The 22,270-nt window shown below is 39.9% G+C and overlaps 2 protein-coding genes and 2 long non-coding RNA genes across 4 annotated transcripts in view; 1 reads left to right on the top strand and 3 right to left on the bottom strand.

Annotated features, from left to right (window-relative positions):
- The window catches only part of LOC111324842 (protocadherin Fat 4), a 34,681-nt gene extending 20,293 nt beyond the window's left edge, over positions 1-14,388 (bottom strand). The window contains exons 1-12 of the mRNA XM_088760909.1: positions 12,604-14,388; positions 10,769-10,906; positions 9,167-9,471; positions 8,282-8,543; positions 7,290-7,418; positions 6,342-6,466; positions 6,010-6,170; positions 3,288-4,216; positions 2,290-2,613; positions 1,619-1,733; positions 927-1,101; positions 534-630 (exon numbers count right to left, since the gene is read on the bottom strand). Coding sequence (XP_088617035.1) covers positions 534-630; positions 927-1,101; positions 1,619-1,733; positions 2,290-2,613; positions 3,288-4,216; positions 6,010-6,170; positions 6,342-6,466; positions 7,290-7,418; positions 8,282-8,543; positions 9,167-9,471; positions 10,769-10,906; positions 12,604-12,970 — 3,127 coding nt within the window. The 5' untranslated portion in view covers positions 12,971-14,388. The remainder of the gene's footprint in view (positions 1-533; positions 631-926; positions 1,102-1,618; positions 1,734-2,289; positions 2,614-3,287; positions 4,217-6,009; positions 6,171-6,341; positions 6,467-7,289; positions 7,419-8,281; positions 8,544-9,166; positions 9,472-10,768; positions 10,907-12,603) is intronic.
- Positions 14,389-15,784: 1,396 nt separating this feature from the next.
- On the bottom strand, positions 15,785-19,133 carry LOC148730373 (uncharacterized). The gene is made up of 2 exons (XR_016001540.1): positions 19,074-19,133; positions 15,785-18,904 (listed from the first exon to the last, which is right to left on the bottom strand). It is a non-coding gene; the product is annotated as an uncharacterized LOC148730373 (long non-coding RNA).
- A 284-nt stretch (positions 19,134-19,417) lies between these two features.
- Positions 19,418-21,010, bottom strand: LOC148730372 (uncharacterized). Its single transcript, XR_016001541.1, has 2 exons — positions 20,211-21,010; positions 19,418-20,067 (listed from the first exon to the last, which is right to left on the bottom strand). It is a non-coding gene; the product is annotated as an uncharacterized LOC148730372 (long non-coding RNA).
- A 317-nt stretch (positions 21,011-21,327) lies between these two features.
- Positions 21,328-22,270, top strand: part of LOC148730371 (uncharacterized) — a 3,846-nt gene continuing 2,903 nt past the window's right edge. The window contains exons 1-2 of the mRNA XM_088760911.1: positions 21,328-21,707; positions 21,850-22,270. The exon at positions 21,850-22,270 is cut by the window's right edge and continues 1,560 nt beyond it. Of these exons, the coding sequence (XP_088617037.1) occupies positions 21,909-22,270 (362 nt within the window). The 5' untranslated portion in view covers positions 21,328-21,707; positions 21,850-21,908. The remainder of the gene's footprint in view (positions 21,708-21,849) is intronic.

Raw genomic sequence — 22,270 nt, 5'->3', positions numbered from 1 at the left:
GAATATCTATCCATTTCTTGATGTTATAGAAAGGTAGCAAATTCTCCCCAGTTGTTTTAAGACCCTGAGTGTTGGTCCGGCCGGGACTTGAACCCTCGACCTCCCGCACAACAGTCCGGTGCTCTACCAATTGAGCTAACCAGGAGTTCGGTTCGACAGGGTCGAACCGAAAGCTTACAATGGCGCCTCTGGTAGCCGCTATACGGTCCATGTGTGATCTTGGAGCACAGCTTACAGCCAGCTGGAATCGGCTGTATGTAGGTTTTTGGTGAGGGAGGAAAACCGGAGAACCCGGAGAAAAACCCTGTGTTTGTGTGCGTGCGTGCGTGTGTGTGTGTGTGTGTGTGTGTGTGTGTGCGTGTTTGTGTTTTTTTATGTGTGTGTGTGTGTGTGTGTGTGCGTGTTTGTGTTTTTGTGTGTGTGTGTGTGTGTGTGTGCGTGTTTGTGTTTTTGTGTGTGTGTGTGTGTGTGTGTGTGTGTGTGTGTGTGTAGGGGGGGGAGAGGGGGGGTTATCTGAACAAATGTTCTGTTACCTTTGCTGTCGATCTCAAAAAAGGTTCCATTCATGCCCCCAACAATAGTATACGTTATAGCTCCATTTGATCCGGAATCTAAGTCTGTAGCAGTTACCTGAGAAGACGTAAAGGCCATTAATAATCACAAAAAAAAAGACAAACAAAGAAAAATGTAAAACAAATCAAAACAAATTAAAAATTAAATTTGGTGATGATAAGCAACGCGGGTATGGCAAAAAAAAAATCCACACAAGTTCGTAATTTTCACTGCGGTGATAATCCGACTCTTGTCGTGATATCGCAACATTTAAATGAGGGGAAAAGAAAGGGATTAGCTATTTTAAACAGAAACAAAGGTTGTGAACAAAATCATTTCATCAAAAGCTGATAATATGAAAGGTTTCATCTTACCCTGAAAAATGATGTTCCCCTTGCTTTATTTTCCTGTACTGTTGCTCTGTAGGATGAGAGGCTGAACACTGGGGCGTTGTCGTTCACGTCCTGCACCGAGATTGTAAGATCAGCAGATGAGGACAGAGGTGGACTTCCTCTATCTATGACGCGGACTTTCAGTGTATAGCTTATTCTGCAAAAGGGAAAGAAAAACACCATGTCTAAACAGAGTATGAAAGGAATAGCGTCAAAGGCGTTTTTATGTGACCTCAGTGACATCTAGTACAGATAAGAGGTTTAATTCTGGATGGGATAGTAACTGACAGTAAATTTACAGTGCGAATATTTCAAATGTCTATAAAAAATATTCACTCTGCTTTTGAGTATATACCATGTGCTGGTACGGGTACACATACAGCTGCTTCGAGGAAGGTTGTCTGATAAAAAGACAAGTACATACGACAATCTCGAAAGGTAATCTGGGTATATGGTCATCGAAGAATTCAAAGAAGTGAAATAAAATAACACATTCATCAAACCCGCGAAACCTCCTCTTTACAGTGACTTCTTCTCAGATTTTTCTGAAATCCGGGCGTCAGGGAACCTTGAATTTTTTCGGACAACTTTTTCTCGAAACAGCTTTATATGCACAGGCATCCCAAGCTTACCTGAGATTAGGATGCCTGTGATGTAACTAACTTAAACACTACCTTATTTCATAGTCCAGTTTACGAGCGAGAGTCAAACTTCCTGTTTTAGCATCGACGTTGAACAAATTCTGTTCGTTTCCTTTGTCGATGTAATACCGCATATCAGCGTTCACACCTGTAAGAAACCAAACAAAGAAAAATGAGTAAAGTTACAAGCAGCTGGAAGAAGACGGTATCTATGAAACAATCTCCTTAACGAAGATCAGTTGAAACGAAAAAAAGATTACGTGGCAACTGCAGTGAGAGTGACAACTGTCTGCAGCGACGCACATGCTCTGTTTACCATTTACAGTCTGCATGACTGCATAAGCAGTTTCACATGGTTAATTTTGTCAAATCTAACATAATTTTTAAGATCGAATCTATCACGCTATAGAAAAGTCATCCAAACGCAGAAAATTCGACAAGAATTGTAAGACAGTCAACATTTTCTCTTTGTCAAAAGTTTTGTGTTTGCACCTATCTGTACCCAGGTCTGTCATAAACGCCTTGAAAATAATCCTCTTAAAAAATATTTATTCAAAATGGCGGAGTCTCGACCTCTCAAAGTCTTCTTCTCAGTCGTTGTATTATTTGGTCTGATCACGCATAGTGTGGCAAGAAGGAGTGAAAGAAGACAAATGAATATCTCGTTGCCCGGATGAAACGTTTATCCAAAACAGCTAACTAACCTAAATCTCGGTCAGTCGCTGTAACAACAAATACCACTTCCCCGGTGTTTTTGTCTTCAGGAACTTGTTTTGTCGCTGGTAAGTTGTTAATTGCCGGTTTGTTATCATTCACGTCTAGAATCGTAATATCCACCGTCGCGGTACCGTCCTGAGGATTTTGCCCATGATCCCTCGCGCGCACGGTGAGCAAATAAGAGGCCTTGGTTTCTCTGTCGAACGACACTTTACTCGTAATTGTCCCAGTGCGTGGGTCGATCATAAATGCACTCGTATCCCCAAAAGTTAAATTGTATGATAACTCGCTGTTGGACCCGGCGTCAGCATCTAAAGAACACAAAATTGAAGGAAATCACGATTACAGTATAAAACAAAACAGAAAAGAGCGCTCTTCGATTGAGTGTCGTAAAACCATAACAAACGAAATCACAACGGTCAATCAGGAGAAAATAAAATACTTTTAATAGCCAATAATGAGAACTCCTAGGAAAAACAGCCAAACTTCTTAAAGCGCGCGAAAACGCGGGCGACAAAATCGTGATTGGTTTTAGTTTTGCATCCGATTGGTTGAGAAAGAAAAGCGAGGTTTATGTACCAATCGCATAGCCGAGAAAAGCAAAACCGATGCAATCTTGGACGACTTTGACACTCGGTAGAAAATTGCTCTATTTGCAGCTATTTCTTTGGTTGACAACCTAAAGAAACAAAACACCTTTTGGTTAAAAACGAGAAAACGAATAAGTCTTCTTCTAGTCTTGTTTTGCTTTGTATTTTTGTTTTACATAACAAACAAATGAACTAGTAAACTATAATTAGTAAAGCCTGTAATGAGGCTTCAGCCTTTGGAAGTAATGGCACAAGCTGACGAGCAAGGACAGCTGGAGGTCTGAGGTCTACGCTCCACAGAAAATCAACACCGTTTTTCGCCCGCGTGCACCTGGTGTTGAAATCTCTCCGCTGAGAAAGAAACCAGCTTGGGATACAAAAAGACGTACACTCACCAAAGGCAGAGACTTGTACAACAGTGCTTCCTGGAGCGATGTTTTCTTGCACAGATGCTTTGTACGCGTTCAATGTGAATTGCGGGCTCTCATCGTTTTCGTCCAGAACTTCTACTTTAATGCGAGTTGATACTTCCAGCGCTGGTGAACCACAGTCTTGCACTGTAATCACAGCTGTATAATGCGGCTTCATCTCACGGTCTAATTTTACAAGCACATGTACTTGCCCACTGCTATCAATACCAAAGACCTTGGAATTTTGCGACTGCTCCGTGACAATTTCGTAAGTTAAAGAACTACAGCCTGTATCAGGATCTTTAGCTTGAATCATGCCTAATGGCGCATTGCGGTTGTTGTTTTCCTTCACCGAGAACTTACAAGTGCTATTTCGCGCGCAGTCCTTCACGAAATAAGGGGGTTCGTTGATATCTTCTACAATTACAGTTAGCACTGTGGTAGCACTCTTGCTTGGGCTTCCGCCGTCTTTGACAGAGATTGTAAGAGCGTAGCTACTCTTATCTTCGTAATTTAACTCTTGTGTAGTCTCTACTTCGCCTTGGTCGTTTATCTTGAATCTTTTATCGTTATTTCCCGCGACGATGCTGTAAGTCAACTGCGCGTTCACGCCAGTGTCGGCGTCCGTTGCGGTAACCATAGCAACAAAAGTATTGGCGGGAGCTTCTTCGGGTACAGTTGCCGAGTATGATGCGAGTGGGAAGATTGGAGGATTGTCATTGATGTCTTTGACGTTAACAAGAACAACAGCGCGACCTTTGTGGCATCTGTTGTTAGTGTTCTGACCGAGAACAGTCAAACGGTAGGATGATTTTGTTTCTCTGTCTAGTTTCTTTGTCGTTTTTATAAGACCATTGTTCGAATCAACGCTGAAAGTGTTTCCATCATTACCTTCAATGATGCTGTATTTGAGCCTGTTGTAAAAACAATATAGAAAACATTTAGATTGGGCTATCATCGCTTTTTCGCTGCTTTTGGCTGTTTCAGGTGATGTTGTTCTTGTTGAGCTCATCTTGGATAGTGCATCTCCAAGACTGTCTCAAAAACAAAGAAGTTAGAAAATTTTCTCGGGCGAGGGACGAAAAAAATATATATTCTGAATCTCCCACGAGGATTCGAAGCCCAGCCAATTCTGATCTGAGATATTGAGGACTAATTGACAAGATGGACTGTGCAGACTCATTAATGGCGGTTAAAACTGCCCGGAAAAAAATAAGAAGGTGTTGAAAACTACTTTTAAAAGAGGATACCTTAAAATATTCATTAAGTTGCTTGGGAAAATACTTGAGAGGCAAAAAAAAAAAAAAGCAAACAGACAAACAAGGAGAATTATGTTAAAAGGATGTGGAAATTAGCTAAGATCTACAGCGATCGGATATTAATAGCTTGAACTTGTTGACGTTTGCTGTCGATTTTTTACTTTCGTTTTGAAAAGTTGATGTTTTTTTCTTTCCCTCCACCAGTTTAAGAAAGACCCGATCCAAGTGTAACCGCTTCTGTTAAAGCTAAATGTTACCGCTTCCGAGAGAAGCTGCGAAATATTTTATGGTTTGATTAACGCCTCCGTGATTAGTTCATTTTAGAGAGAAAACTATAGTTAGCGTTTCAGTTCAGGATAAGACCTCGTGTAATCAAGGTCTTTTCTAAATAGAAGACAAGTTAGACCATAATCCTCGATAAACGGTAGTCAAGATCCGCGAACGTAAGGAACAATTTATTCTGTGACTATGATAACTCGTAGTTGTGATTCAAAGCGAAACCTATCGCTAGTTTTTTACCTTTCTTGTTTCTTTAATTGCCACGTGCTCGTTGCCCAAATCGATATTATTCTTAAAAGCTATGATCGCATAACACTTAGGTAATTTCTTCACGTAATGATTTCAGTTGACCACTTCGATGTAAGAACACCTCAAAGAATAGGAAAGGAATAAAGAAAGAAAAGATCCTATATTGGTTTGGTGTTTATCGCATGCGCGCGTATCAACCCGGGAATCGAGTGCAAATTCTAACTTGAAAGGAAACAATTACACCAAGATCAGGTGTTCAGCTCATGCGATTCATCAGTTTTGCACTGCACATCCTATACTCCGCATAAATATCACGTAACCAGGCGAATAAGCGAGCCCGCAGTATTGTTTTTCAATTAATGGACTAGGTAAAGAGATACGATGGTCTTTAACTCGTGAACGTGCACAATGACCTGTATTTTTCATTGCATAATTTTCGTGAACAAAGTATCCCCTTGAAATTGAAGAAATTAAAAAAAAATTACCGAAGAGAAACACATGTGGCTATAGCATGCACGATGCCCATTGCTTGAGGATGCAAATTATGAGCTGTTGTTTAAAATTGCGTAATTGTTAAACAAATTATACATCAAATTGTTCCATACTCTGGAGACTTTCTACCTATCCAGTTCCTCTACAAGTGTTACCTTTAAGACCCTCGCTCCAGCTTCCGCAAAATGTACCGTAAAGCGATGAAATGAAGCGCGGAACTAGTCCCAGTAAAGGCATGAATGGGGTAAGTTTAGCCCATTATATCTCTTAAAAAAGCACGGTGATCTATCATTTTTATTGTATTTTTCGGAACAGACTTTAGTGGGGAAAAAGGAAGGTTAAAAAAAACTGTTTGGCAACTTTTTTTCTCAGAAATTATTTTTAGTTTTCCGTTTATATAACAATTTTGAGCATACGTGCATACTTACGTGTAGGAGTATGGCGACAGATTTTCATTCAGCACCGTGACAGGTGCGTTTTGTTCTTCCGTGACACTTGCAACGTAAGTGTCACGCGAGAAGAGAGCATCCCACATGGACAACTGAAATTTATTGCTTGAGTGCTGGCCTTGAACTGCCACGAAAACGATCTAAAGACCCAAATAAACGAAAAAAAAATTAATTAAAACAACACGCTTCACGTTGGGTCTGTAACCGAGAGAAGAACACGAACAGAATTTATTCAGAACAGAACAGAATATATATCTATATTCGTTTTGTTGTAAGTCAGGATTCAAACTACAGGAACTGACTCATCCCACCTTATTTGATGCGGATAGAGACAAGGAAATGGCACGAGGTGACACATCACTCTCATTTTTGGACGAGGCTGGATCTACAGGGCCTGGGTTGGAGCTTGTTAGCGATGCGTAGAGATGGGAAATGCCTGATGAGATATCAGAAACAATAATTATTCGATAGACACAAATCTAAAGGTTTGAATAAAAATATTAAAATAAATCTAAATGTGGAGAGTAATAACACATGAAAACGAGGAGATATTTGAAAAAGTTTGATTCGTTTAGATATCGCAAAAGTTGTTAATTTTTGTCCAAATAATTAAACACCGCTTCGCTCGATAGTATACGAGGGAATTTTTGTGCTAAAAAATTGTAGGCAGTCGACTGCATACAAGGAAATTTTATGAGAAATTGTGAGGTCTGTAGTACACAGCGGTTAAAATGAAATCGGTTTTATTCACGTACCTAAGAGAAATAACTAAATAATTAAACACATGCTGTATATATGCAGGTCTCGAGGGTATTACATCACACATCAGCATCACATTACATCGCGCATATTACATGCTCGTTGGCATCCTATACACTACAAGGTCAGCTGCAAGACCCTGCGAATAAAGCAAATTTTTTAACTGACTTTACATGTGAAAAACTTCTTTCAGATCGAAAGAGGTGCAGAAACAATAGTTTGGTGAGATAGAAAAAAAAAACTGAATTTGCAACAGTGAAAAATGACACAAATTTTAAGTGAAGATCTTAAAAAAGAGCCATAACATGAGTATACGTTCATGGTAACTTAGCGATGTTTTCAGTTATCCTGAAAAAGGTGCTTCTACGTGGAGGATTTTGAGTATCCGTAAGTTTAAGGGCCTAACCCCTCAACCGAAGAAAGTCAAGAACGTTACATGCGCCAATAGCTGATCCTTTAAATTGTTTAATGACGACTTGATTGACCCGCCAGCAACTCACCCTCGATGTCTTTGACTTCCACAGATATTCTGTTCTTGGCCACGGTATCAAACTGTGTCCTGAAGTATTTAAACGTGTCGCTCTCCACAGTGGTAATAGTATCGTCACACGATGAGACAGCGGCACCCTCTGAAATGAAGGCGACTTGGTTGGAATAATATAATGACTCAAGGGGCTCGAATTTCTAACTCTCTTTGGGAGCGAACTGGCAAAGGTGGGAGCGAACTGGCAAAGGTGGGAGCGAACTGGCAAAGGTGGGAGCGAACTGGCAAAGGTGGGAGCGAACTGGCAAAGGTGGGAGCGAACTGGCAAAGGTGGGAGCGAACTGGCAAAGGTGGGAGCGAACTGGCAAAGGTGGGAGCGAATTGGCAAAGGTGGGAGCGAACTGGCAAAGGTGGGAGCGAACTGGCAAAGGTGGGAGCGAACTGGCAAAGGTGGGAGCGAACTGGTAAAGGTGGTAGCGAACTGGCAAAGGTGGGAGCGAACTGGCAAGGTGGGAGCGAACTGGCAAAGGTGGGAGCGAACTGGCAAAGGCGGGAGCGAACTGGCATAGGTGGGAGCGAACTTGTTTTGTTCAGGAGGCGAACTCGTACAGGGAGTTGGGGGAGGGAGGACGAACTTGCAATTGGGGGAAACCTCCAGAAAACGATGACTCAAATAACTTGAATCTCTAATTCACTTTTGGGACAAACTGATGAAGGTGTGGGCGAACTTGTTTTGCTTCAGGAGGCGAACTCGTAAAGGTGGTAGAAGGCGAACTTACAATTAGGAGAAACCTTCTGATACCAATGACTCAAACATATCGAATTTCTAACTCTCGGGAGCAAAATTTACGCAAAGTTGTGTAAACTCTTTGGAATCTCACAAAACGCAGACAATGTCAGGCTTGATTCGAAAAAAAAATTCTCAAAGAAGGTGAAGAGTATTATATGATTTCTGATCGTATTTATCCTTTAAGAGTAATTAAATTGACAAAGTTTCACTTAGCTTACCATCACATGATACTGCACTAAGTTTGTCGACCCAGCCTGACAGATCGTTAAAGCTGCTCATTCGGAACACGTGCGTGCTATCCGGGTCAGAAGCAATCACATTCAGCTCTGTAGGATTGACGTTATTACCAACACCAATAGAAAAGATATTTACACCATGGTTACGGAGTTGATTGGCAGGCCCGCTCACACTACGCCCATTGGAATATCCATCAGTAAGTAAAACAGTCACTTTTGGGATGCCTTGATCTGGTCTCATTCCCTGTGAGGGAGGAGGCAAAAAGGAATATATGTTTATAGTATCAAAATACTTCAAATAGAGAGTTAGTAAGATAAAAGAAAATATCAACTGTGAGATATCTGTTGATATAACACTTCACTCTCAAAACTTAAATTTGACGAAATGTCTAGCACATCGTAACGAAAATTGGTTGATAGATCGTGTGTTGAGTCATGCGAGCTTAGTGGTGGAATATGACTATACGATTGTCATAACGTATCTAGTCGAACACGACCGCATCACCGACCAGGGAGGGGAGGGGGTAGGAGGGGAAAGGAGTTAAGTGTCTTGCCCACCTACACAACACAACGATCGGTGGGGTGGAGGGTGGGGGGAAGGGACCTATGTGTTTCGCAGAACAAAAGATCCATTTTAGGGCCATGGTCTTGACATAAGAAACTTCAAATCAAAGCTCCAATTTGAAGTCAGGTGGAATAAAAAAACAATCTCACAACAACTGAAAAAATGATAACGTTGCCAGCATCGAGCGAAAATATTCAGATGAAAGGAGCTCTTAAAATGATTGGAAAATATTGTTTTGTTTCCTTGTACATCCTACCCAAAAGCCTACGGGAAGCGACAGACAGTCTCCCCAGTATACTCACTTGTGACGTCGTGAAAATGTTGTGGCGTACATAATCCAAAGCGTCTGCAGTGTATGTCCATCCCCCTCGGTAATATATGTTCCCCACTGCATTCTTGATCGCCGACTTGGTGTGATGGGCTTTTAAATTGAATTCCAATTGTGGGTACGTAGAATATGTTACGACCGCCACGTGTGTCCCAGATGAACCGATGTTGAAGAAGTCCACCACATTTTTCACGAAGTCTTTTATTTTTCCGAAGTTGTGGCTTCCCACACTGCCTGAACAGTCCAGGATAAAGGCTAGATCCACGGATGTCTGGCAAACTGAGAAGTAGAATATCATTAGCACTAGTAATTTTCCTTGACAAAGGAGAGAATTGTAATTTGCGCGCACGATGTTCTAGACATTGAACAACAACAAACATATGAAACATATGAGTGAACTGCGGTTATGAGACGTATATAAGAACGATCCTTCGCAGTAAAGCACTATTTGAGCAATAGTGGAAATCAGACCTGAAAAAAATTTCAGGCCTGTACGGGATTCGAACCACTGACCTCTGCGATACTAGTGCAGCGCTCTACCAATTGAGCTAACAAGCCAACTGGGAGCAGGCCATCAAATTAATTCGATATAAACCCGTAGATGATAAATCGAACAACAACAAACATATGAAACATATGAGTGCTTTACTGCGAAGGTGCTTTACTGCGAAGGATCGTTCTTATATACGTCTCATAACCGCAGTTCACTCATATGTTTCATATGTTTGTTGTTGTTCGATTTATCATCTACGGGTTTATATCGAATTAATTTGATGGCCTGCTCCCAGTTGGCTTGTTAGCTCAATTGGTAGAGCGCTGCACTAGTATCGCAGAGGTAAGTGGTTCGAATCCCGTACAGGCCTGAAATTTTTTTCAGGTCTGATTTCCACTATTGCTCAAATAGTGCTTTACTGCGAAGGATCGTTCTTATATATGTTCTAGACATTGTTGACGCAGCACTTCGCAGTGCACGCATATTAACTTCGCAATTGCCTAACGAAACTACGAGCAGTCCCTCCTTTCCTTTACAATTTTCCGCGCGAGTTAAAAGGAATCGGCGAAAAACACTGATTTCAGGACAGCGCGTGGAATATGGGAGTAAGGAGCATGAAAAGTGAGGTGCGCTAAAATTAGTTATTTTTTTCTTTTTCGTTGACTGTTTTGGACTTGTGCGACGGTTTACGCAAAAAGGAGGGTCTGCTAGTAGTATATGATCGCTCGCCTCACTAATGATTTCCAGTTGCTCTATGTTAGAGCATCGGACCGCGAAATACGGAGATCTATGGTTTGATTTCTCATAGGATCTCACAATTATTCGTTGTCCTACGCTAGTGCGAAGACGAATAACATCATTCTTTAAGAAATAAACAGTGTACTCGAAGTAAATTGGCACAGAAACTTACGAACTGCATTTGTCGAGGATAACCATCTTGGATCAGTGAGCGGAATCTCCCTTTCTTTTCAAGATTTAGTTAGTAATTGCATGCAATGCTTGTTGTATTGGTTGTACGGCTGCGAATAAATTTATCCTGAAACAGCTTATTATTGCTTAGGAAAAAGTATACTTAAGGCTCACCATCTCGAATGACGCTTGCGTGGATGTAAGATTTGGTTGCATAATTCACCCAGTCAAATCCTGCCTGTACGGCCAGGCCTGCTAAAGTAGAGAGCTTTCCTGTGTCACCATCAGAGGTCTGGAGACGAACAGCACGTCCTGGAAGATCAATTACAGCTGATGTTATTTTTTACGTAACCGAGGAATTAAAAGGCAAATGAAAACCTCCTTTTACTAACACCGGTGGCGATAACTTTAAGTAGCGTGACAGTGTCTCGAACAATTCTCAGTAAATGTCACGCAATCAACAAATGAAAGTTAATTTAATTTAATTAAATTTACTTTACTCCATTTTCACTGCATTAATTTTTACAGTGGGGAAGGACTAGAAAGGAACATACGAACCATACGTGCTAGTCCACCCTCCCACCCATCCCACCCCAGGGGAGGACATCCATCGCACAGTAATCTCGTGTGTGGGAAATTAACGTCTCCTACCCCAACCCTGCAGGAGACGGGACCTCCATTTATTCGTCGCTAACCGAGAAGACTAGAATATCTAACCATTTCTTGATGTCACAGAAAGGTAGCAAATTATTTTAAGACCCTGAGTGTTGGTCTGGTCGGGGTTCGAACCCTCGACCTCCCGCACAACAGTCCAGCGCTCTATCCATTGAGCTAACCGGGAGGCGGTTCGCTCAATCAGAGATGAGAGTTGCGATTTGTGTTTGGAGAGGTGCCCTTTTTTAAAAAGGTCGCGAGAGAGAGGTATTGAAACTGATGACGAATTTTATTCAGGAAAATTATTAATAAAACCTGATATGCACAGTTTTGATAGGCAGAACGAGTTATTTGTATATTTGCTGATTGCTGTTGGCTAAAATCCAAAGCAGCCTGAGGAGACACAAACGTCAAAGAAAACTGCTGGGTGGAGACAAATGAGTCTTATCACGAACCTGTGGTCATCAATTAGTTGAAATCTGTGAGCTAGAATCTCGCACATCAAACAATTTCCGTTTTCGAGAGTATTGTCAGCTTCTTCACCTTCATCTCGATCGAAAGTCAATTTTAAAGTCGCGTAACTGAACGGTCGTAATCTGTCATCATCACTTGTCATCACCATTTCGTTTCCTTATTTTTTAAGCTTCATCTCCATGTTTTTCTACCTTACTGCGCTAATATAACGTTTTTTTTTCAGTGGTGGTGAAGTAATATTGTTTGTCGCAGTAAAAAAGTTCTAAATAAAGCAGCGTATTTGAAGGAATTGGTCACGAATATGCAAAGCAGAAGTTACAAAAAATTTATCCAACTTTCGATCAAAGCTCAAGCTTAATTCCCTTAAGAAAAATTCGATCACATATCAGGATTATAAAGTTCTTCCAATTTATCCCTTTCATATTAATTCGTATACAAAAAATGTTGGAATTTGATCATCAAGACTTATAAAGGGGAAACATCAACTCTCTCAGATTTAACGCTACTTCTCTGTTTGGCAAACTGTAAACAAAACCTATTGAAATCGAGTGAAAAGTAAACTCAAGTCAAGTTGCACAATCTACGTAAATTGTCCCACTTTCATCAAAATTGCAGCTAGGCACCTTTCATGGCCCGATGACCTTGTGAAGTCGTTGCACGGTGAAATAATTAAGTTGAAAAAAATTTAAACAGCGCCGTTGGAAATAAATGAAAGTAAAATTATGAATATATTTTAACAGAAAACGCATTTGTGAACGAATTTTATTTCATAAACATTACACGGAAATTAAGGTTCAGTTAATTTTTTCCTTAACCTAATTTTAAACAGATCGATTTTAATTTAGTTTAAAATACAGTTTTCAAGTTTAATGTCGTCATACCTTCATAATGAAGCGAGATTGGTGCCTGTGGCATAATTTGGTCCGTCCAAGCAAGAGTAACTTTCAATTTTACATTGCTCCATTGGCGTTTCACTGTAGATCCCAGCACATCCAGCTTGCTCTTCGCTCTTGCAGTCATTCGACGGCAGTCATCGTTTGCGAAATTGATCTCACTGTTTGTGTTCTTCACGATAATTTTTCTAAAGCGAGCTGAATTTCTTCTGATTATGTCGCGTATGTTTCCACATGTTTCTATTTCATCCTCGTCAGGGACTCTCTGCCCGAGACTAATCGATCGAAGTTGGCTGTGTACAAATTCTGCTCCGATACAAGCTATCAGCAGGAGTTTTAAAATCGTCGTTGCCATCTCTAGCAGCTCGGCCGAAGCAGCAAAAAACGGAATAGAGGTTATTCAATGATACGTTAAGCGCCAAAGTGCGATTGCAAAAACCAGTTCGAGGAAAATGTCCTTTGTTGAGTGTTTTTCTCTCTCTTGCTAAGCTGTTACGAAGGCTCTGCCCCCAAATCGAAATGTTATATAGCAGATGATGATTTTGAGGTCACTCGCCACTAAAGTGTCTGATTACAACAGACAGGTAGGACTCCTTTTTTGGACAAGAGCCCTTCCGCTTACCTTGCTTACGACAGAAGAAAATAAAAGCGTCCGTTCTGAGGCCCACCTCTTCTTAAAAAAAAAAAAAAAAAAAACCACAACAAATGCAAGATTGCATAACAATAGGCAAAAATGAAATAAACAATCGTGATAGAGGGAAAAGAGGCCAGGGCTTACAAACAAGAGGGTTTTGCTGCTGAGACAGTTCCCATATATGGTTTTGAAAGTTGCTGTACGCGGGCAGCCATTTCCATAACTCGTGATCCCATGCGAACAGATCAGTACGCGAGTTGCGACACGATTTCAAACGCCCCTTTTCACCTCGAGTTCCGGTTGTCGAAACTTGAAGTGAAGAAAAACAAAGGATTGGAAGCCGAGGTCACAAATGACGAGGCGAAACAATATCTCCCTCAGGGAGTACTCCCTGAAATTCCGGTATAAATCCATAGGCCGCTTCCGGAATATCATATAGATAAATTGAAAATGAAATATTTGAGACCTCGCCAAGAAGCAATACTCCATTTTAGATTAACGATATCATTCTAACAATATAATTGATATTTTGATGATTTAAGAATAACGTTTGTTTATGTGAACATTACATAATAGGGCTAACTTACATTCCGCGATCTAACTGGAAAAATTTATGTAGATTCTGGAAACAGCACAAAGGAGTGAAACAATTCAATACCCAAAATGGAGTAAAAAAAATTATACCTCTGATCAAAAGTAGTTCCAAATCAAAGTTAATACAAAACATCTTCACCGCTCAGACCTATATATACATATTATATATATATATATGCGAATCAAAAAGGCCGAATAGGCGTTCCGTCTCGCAGACTTTATTTAGAAATTACAGTGGAAATAGTTTACCCTTGGAAAAAACGCGTTTAAAGGAAAAAAAAAAAAAAAAAAAACACTTACATTTGGTGCCGCACGCACCGATATATATCTTTCAAGATGGAGCCACCTCCGATCACAGTAATATCGCCAATATGATCCTTTCACAAAAATATTTTCCACAGGGGAGGGGGTCGTGGGAAGATGTCATCAACAAATGGTACGTGTGTTCATTTATGGGTATCGCTTCAGAGGTACCCGATTTAAACTGGACATGAAAACATTTCGTAATGAAGAAAATCATTTTTGAAACCCTGGAAAGCGAAAATTATTCTTTTTCAGTCGGAATACTGAAAACAAAAAAAACAAAAAAATTAAAATCGTTGACTAATGCTTCAGATAAAAAAAAAAAAAAACAAAACAAACAAAAGAAACTTAAGTTTGATATTCTTATCGATGATCGTCGAGTAACCACAGAGTACAGCCTATCAGGAACCCTGTCATTCCAGCACGTGGTCGCCATTTGAATCGTTTTTACAATTTCAAATTTAAGACTCTGTCTATACAGACAGGCGATGAAGAGGAAACTGATCATCACCTGTTTCACATTGTTTGCTTGGCAATTCTAAAATTTTAGCACTACCCACAAAAAAGAAAGTGTGACCATCAGATAGGAAAATTAGATTTCTGTTCTTGGGATTGCAATAGAACCGGTGAGAGAGCGGTTTTTGGGGGGAAAAGAAAATCGTTCAGCTCGATTTTTCCTTTTTTTTCGACTACAGTTTTCTAAGAATTGGATTTGAGATCTTGAGAATGAAAGAGGTTTTAAGCGAAAATTTCAAGTTTTTCAGCTCAATTTTTGCCTTTTTGAGTTCTGTTTTAGCTCCTCTAAGAAATTGTCTTTCGATTTACGAATTCGATAAGTTCCGCTTATTAAAAGTTGAATAACCCGCAGCCGTTCTGGAAATAGGCCCATGCACTGAGGAATTCATTTTCATGATTATGGCCATCTAGGCTACGCCCGTCTCCTGGAGTCTTCTCTTGGGAGGAATGAAGTCTGCTCACAAGACAGTAGCGGAAATCAAGCCCAGATGATAATAGCCATGGAAACTGAAAACGCCTACACTACCTTTGTTCATCTCCTGCTGTAAGAAACCCCATTTTGGCTCTCATTTAACGGAGAATGGTAGCATCCTGGAATAATAGCGGGTGTTTTTTCTTTCCGGCAATCGGCTTTTAATCAGATTTCTTGTCATTTTTTGAGATTGTTGTCGTGTTTCCCGAATAGACTTCGTTTCTTTGCTTCCTTAGTTATTTATTTGTTTATTTTCACAGACTTCCGTTATTTTTTAGGTTGTTTGTCCACCGTTACAAGACAACTCAATCTTTCCGTCAGTCCTTTTTCAAACTCACATAACCATGGAAAAGCAAGACACCCGTCAAAAAGAGAGAACATTAAACTGCATTTAGTTCCGATAAAATTGCTCCCTCACCTCAGAATAAATCGAAACGATGTTTTAACCGAGGATTTTTATCTAATATTCATCCAGATCCGACAAGTTGCGCATTCGTTGCTTATCATAGCATGTTATAAACTAAACCAGGAGCCCTAAACTCGATAATCTGCCGGGTGTACTTCATAGAGGAATTTCTTCTTTTTGGTAATTTCCTCCACCTAGTTAACTTAACTCTCAATAAAGTCCTCGCGGATTTGCTTATCAAAGACCTGTTAAATGAATTTTACTTTATTATAGCATCGAAAAATTTATAAAAATTTGACGTACGAAGCACAATACTTAAAACACTCCTGTAAGATAGTTTGATTGGAGACGCTTCCGGTTTATCAAAATGAAATACAATATCTTACTGTCTACAAAAATGATTTCAACCTAGCGTCAGCAAACGATAAAGATGAGTAATTACATAGCGGTCTGAAAAGAAACGAAACGAAGCACTAAAAAACACACAAAGAGTGGATCACCAAATGTGGATTGTCTGTCACCTGCGAAGAATTCCTAGTCACAGTCTTCACTCTCGGTAGCATTTACAGAAATGTTCTCTCTAACTCTTTCTGCTATCTTTATTTTCAGAAATCTAACACGGCGGCGTTAAATCATGGCCAAAACACAAACGCAAGTTTCCACTTTCGAAGCGTCGATTGACGTAACAAAAAAGGGATAAACAATTGACGTCTGAGAAAAGAATAGGCGAACCGTTGTTAATTCTTTCTTTTCTTATCTGTTCCGGTTTTATATTTCTATTTGGAGACCAGATTTAGGGAATGACTGTGTTGACGTAAATTCTTGATTTGGCTTCCTTTCGTGGGAATTTCGCCTGCACAGCATGCAAACGCCGACTAGTCCAGTCGGGCGCGAGTTTTTTCGATGCGGTAAGCAAGTTTTCTGCGTCAGTTATTATCATCATTGTAAGCACATTGTCTGGCACCGCCAATACTGCTACCCATTTCATATCTGTTGACAACCTGAGCCACTATTAAGTATTTTGGTGCATACGTAGAAAACTATTGCCCTTTCTCTGACCAACCTAGTTCTTTGACGCGTAAAAGTGAAGTAACTGTATAATACAAGACAATCTGTCTTAAATTATATATTCATCAAGGCGCACAAATAAATATCAGCGTCTTGAAGGTGGAATTACTGATAGGCTTTGACCCAGGGCTCTCAAGCTAACAAAGCAAGGAATGCACAATACTATGTCTTTGTTATCAACGCGGCGTAGAGCGTAGTGCGTAGCCAGCTTAGAGCCTTGCTGCGCCATTTTAAATTCATTTGTCCTAACTGCCTTGAAATTTAATTCTCATTTGAATTAATCATTTTCTGGGTACCGCGTAGCCGGCTTCGTGAAATTTACTTCGATTTGCGGGGTATTCTGCAGTTACGCCGACAAAATATTTGCATCGTGTGGTAAGCCTTGCAAAAGAAAAACAGGCCGATAAAGAATAAAAAAGCCGAGTTGCATTATCGAATCTTAATAATGACATATCGTTCCGTCTACTTTTTTGTATGGCGTAGAACCGGATGTACGCATGTCCGTTTTGCACCCTCTGCTCTGGAAATACGGATCAGCGGGAAAAAAACTTAAAAACCGAACCGCGGAAGAGAATAAGCTTCTTTACAGTTTCCACTGTTGTCGTTGCCTTTTTTGAAAACAATTACTCAATCTTACTGTACCAACTACGCATGGTGCTGGACTTATAATCCGGTGTCCCGGGTTCAAGTCCTCTACCCAGCCACTCACTGGATTTGTTCTCGGTTGCCCCTAGTTTAACTCCTCGGCTGCGCTCTGTAAATAGCCCACTGGTCTGCCTCCAGCCAGTGGGGATTTTTAAGCAATTAGTTAGTTTACATTGTGGCTGAAAAGCTCCCTAAGGGGGAGCTTTAATTTACGTATTTATTTATTTATTTATTTATTTATTTATAAGTTTTGTGCGGTATGCGGTATTCATAGAATGGTGACTGCAGTGAAAGAAAAGTGAGGCATGTTTCAAAGCTAGTCTAAGAGTGAAGCTTACAGGATGTCTGGTCCAAGACTGGTTCACTAGCGTAATCCTTCATCAAATCGAAAAATTAAAACTATGCCAATGGATGTCGGAAAATAAAAATCTTTGTTCTTAATTTACATTGGTTCTTTGTTCACCAGTCTACTATTCCAACAACCTAAGATTACAAAGAAATCCTTTCAATTGTATCCTCTAAATTAGTTTTTTTAAAAGCTATGGCCTAACTCAGTTTTAGAAAAATAATTCCCAATCTGCTAACGCTATACAGCACAGGTGGATTGTAACAGTGTGCCGAAGTCTATTTTATTATGCGCCGTGAATGGACACGCAGTCTCATCAAATTTCAATGGTGGGAGCATAAATTATGGAATTTGTTTACTGATATGATTGTATATGTTACTCGTAGTTTTTCTTTCAAAACCAGTATTTGTAGATTTGATACTGTTAAATATTAGGTATCTTGTATTTCTGTTGTTTTTAGGCTTAACAGAAATGAAAAACAAAGTCACCAATTATATGCTGTAACGTACGCGATTTTGTGAAATCGGGATCTTTGTTAACCAGAAATCAAAAGTTAACTGACTACTAACGGGCAATGATCATTTGTAAAAGAACGAAATCAACGTGAGATCCTTTTCTTTTTGCGCCCCATACTGATCGTAATGAAACTTAATTATTATATGCTGTAATACTGACTTTGAATAGCAATTATTTTAAATCTAATTCAAAAGACAATATCAGATTACGCATAATTGTCGAAAGTGTTACAGGTAAGTTGATTTGATTGCTACACGTCGTTGCAAGTTCGGAAGCAATTTTTCGAAAATCAGCGATTCTGTGGAGGCATACAGACACAATAAAGTTTTTTTGTCAAAGGAATTCCCAGAGACAGTTAGAACTTGGTGGAGAAAAGCATTAGCGAAATCTTTTGATCGATGAGATCGCTATTAACGTTATTACTGTCCTGAATTTTTTGGCTTCTACGACCTCATTATATGTTATTCATGGTCACACCTGGTAATTACATGGAGACTATTGACGTAATGTTGAGTTAAAGGGTTGTCTTTTCCTATCTAATTTGGATTGGTCTTTCAACAAGCAATAGAATATTTGTTGTGCCAAGAAACAGTCAAAGTGTTATTTACGGGTGGTCGAAGCGTACTATGAAAACTTGCGGCTTTCGCTTTGGAAACATGCACAGGCTTGTCCAGTGACCCCTCAGGCAACGGAACTTTAAAAAGTTGGAGAGAAGTTGATTTTGCAAACCTGTAAAACAGTTACGTTGATGAAAACAACCTTGACATTAGGTTAGAACCCACTGCGATCTGTGGAAATATCGCTGAGATCATTACATTGAACATCGCTCGGTCCTTGAAACTATTAGGTTTAACAACAAAGTTAAAGACACTATGAATTATAATACATTACAAATAGAGCCATAAACCGGGTAAAATTAACTGGCTGTACATTCTTCTAGTGCGCAAAGTTGCTTACCTATGCCGGCTTCGAAAGACTGTACGACGTACTTTCTGCCACGGTCACGGAGATAAAATAGGGAGCTTAAGCAACCACGACGAAAGGGACGACGACGACGTCAAGTAATCGCGGAGGGTCTCGAACGAGGACGTCGTTTTTAGCGGGAAAATGAAACTTAAGCAGTGAAGTTGCTCAAGGACGACGACGTCTGAAATTATTGTTTATTCTCGCTTCGTCAGTTTACGAAATGACATCGTTCAGAGACCTCCAAAACCTTCTTCTCAGTCATGGATCAAAATTTTCACCTTTATCGAAAGTTCGAGAGTACGTTATTCAATTCTTGAACATCAAAAGTCCAAGGAATTATTAAGCTTTAGCTTTATTTACAATAATTTACGCATGATAAAAGTTAAAAATATAAATTTTACGGAAGTTATTCGAGATTAAAATTCAGTTCTAAGTGTTGCTGGTATAATCAAACCTATTTTGCCCAAGGCTTGCCTGATTTTCAACGTGCTTTAGCCTGATATGTTCTACCTTTGATGCTCCTTCCTTTGGCGAGCAAACGACTCAAGTCTGTCAATTTTAATCAATGCTAGCTAGCGATCGGCACAGATCAGTCGTCGCGCTTCAAACAAGAATACTATTTTTTCCCGTGTGATTTTGTCGGAATAATTTTTATCGCTGTAAATCTAGATCTTTATCAAACATTTCGAAAATAGATTCGCAAATCCTGAGAGGTATTCACGCACGCTCATGTTGACACACCGATCTAAAGAATTCTTTGCTGTTTAAAGCGTCTCGACGGAAGAACAGCAACACGCAAAATGTTTTAGTAGCAATAAACCGACAGTTCCATACACACAGCTTTTGACCGAAAGCAGTGGTGTATTGCACTGCCATTTAAACCTTTTCATTCAATAAAAATGATAAACAGCACTCTTTCATAAAATATACTCAAATAAATTTAAACCTAACGTGGTCGCTTTCACCCCTTGATTTGACATCTGTTCTGCGGAGGAAGGAAAATGAGTTAGTGGGTTTTCGAATTTTATTTGTTTAGAAAACTGAACAGGGACGTTTAAATCAACCGAAGAAGCGAATACAAACTCCAACCGGCCATAGACTGTCAAAAAAACGACAATAAAGCCGCACCTTTTGATGAGAAAAACTGCTTTGAAGTTCGGAAGTTCACGACGACTTGAAACTGGTCCATCTCAAGTCGTCGACGATAAGACGACGACGGAATTCTTGGTTCGCGCTTGCGCAGTGACGTTCTCGCTACTTCCGGTCGTCGTCCTCCGTTCGTCGTCGTGGTTGCTTAAGCTCCCTATTAACTTCGGCTCAACGTCGTCGCTCAATTCTCGACGGCAACCACGAAAGAATTTCCACCAGCTAAGTCTATCGCTGTCTTCTTGAATTCCAAGAGAAAGTCAATTTGAGAAATTTAGTTATAAACCCTTTGCTGGCCGAAAAAAGGGGAGAAAAGTGGTTATCAAGAAGAAATACGTAGCGTAACGCAGCAGACTTTCTGCAGAGACCTCCGTCACGCATGTATGCTATGCGACTGATTTCAGGGTCAACTTGGAGGTTGGGTATTTTCTTTAATTTATTTATGTTTAGAGATTGGTGTAAATACTTCATGAGGTTAATTAATTTTTCTGAAATCATACCGCTATCTGACAACAATTTGAACGGGCTTTAGAAAGAAATAAAAGAGAAAGACAAACAGCATTATATGTGGAATTCATCTGACACTTAGCATTCTTGTTTGCATTATTTTGTATTAAGCGCTTGAAAAAGTTTAATCTTAGTGAAAAGTTTGCAGACTTCTGTTGCCTCTAATCAAGATAGACAACTAAGAACATTTGCTTCTCAAATCAAACATATTCTTTATGTTTCGTGGGAGAGTTGCAGCCACAGGTTTGCCAGCGGACTGAAAATTTCGTTTAAAATATTACACAAGCTGACCTTTATTGAAAATCACTTACTCTAGAGTCTTAGATCTGGTATTGCTTTCCTTTGATTGACAAGTTCACTTTCTTCCGGTTTTTAAACATGATGCTGTCTTTTTTTAAAAGTAGCCGAACAATGTGCGCTTTTAAATGTCACATGGATGCATTCCGAGCGAGATCATGGTGGTTCCATCAGTCTCTCAGCACTGTGTAAGCGCTTCGCATGACTTCCTCGCCAGCATCACAGCATAGTTAGTAGAGGAGACTGGTTATGAAAGTCGGCGAGCTTCAAAGACCGATGTCTTTGTTTTGATTTTTGCCTTGTCACGTGATCGCGACAGTGCACATTTATCAAACGATCATGGCGATCGTGGAGTAGTTTCTTGTTAGTTGTGCGATATGTGTTAGGTTTCTCCGTAATTTTCATCAGTATATGGTTGTCGTTTTGCAAGAAATATAAAAGTTATGCCAGGGGCTAATTGCTCAGTATTTGGCTGTGGTTCGTGCAGAAGAACTAAGGGAATTGGTATTTGGAAGTTGCCTGTGGCAAAAGACGAAGCTCATGGAACATGGCGAGACGAATGGCTTGGTGAGATAAAAAAGACAAGAGAAATGGATCAGAACTTCAGGGAACAGTTGAAGAGCGATAGAATATATACCTGTGAGAAACATTTTGCGCCCGAAGATATCGAAATATGTAAGTACATATCTGTATTTTCTTGTTAAATTTTCGGATTTGCTTCGAGTTAGTTTTCACCGATCAGTGTTGCTGCTGTTTGAAGTTCGTTCTGAAAGTGGATATGGTTTTAGGTTTGACTATTTCATCTTTTCTTTGATAGATCAATCTGCGAAAATGACTTAAAAGAAGCCCAAATTTGGAGCTTTGCCGAAGCTGAACATGCCTAAGAAAAGCCATGAAAGCAGCAAGCCTTCACCACGTCCTGAACGTTCGGTTGTAAAATGTAACGAGGGGCCTTTACCACACAGCTACTACAAGGGATTTTCAGAGCTCTGCCAACGAGTTAAAAGCCTAAAAAGTCTTGGTGATTGGAGCCTGAAGATCTTTGAGGACAAAATTGTGCTGAAGAAAACCGTGCATCCGTACGTTCTGCCACGTTTGGAAATTATTATGGATGACAGTCTTGGCTTTACTGTGAAAGTTTTTTGTTCCTATTTACCTGAAGATCATCCTTTGTACCTGGACTATCGTAGAACAGTTCGAAATATTACTGTATCTAACTTAATAAGGCAACTGGAGGG

This window comes from Stylophora pistillata, chromosome 5 (assembly GCF_964205215.1).
Source record: "Stylophora pistillata chromosome 5, jaStyPist1.2, whole genome shotgun sequence".
NCBI lineage: Eukaryota > Metazoa > Cnidaria > Anthozoa > Scleractinia > Pocilloporidae > Stylophora > Stylophora pistillata.
Note: the sequence above shows the minus strand (reverse complement) of the source record. Positions and strands in the feature narration are given on the sequence as shown.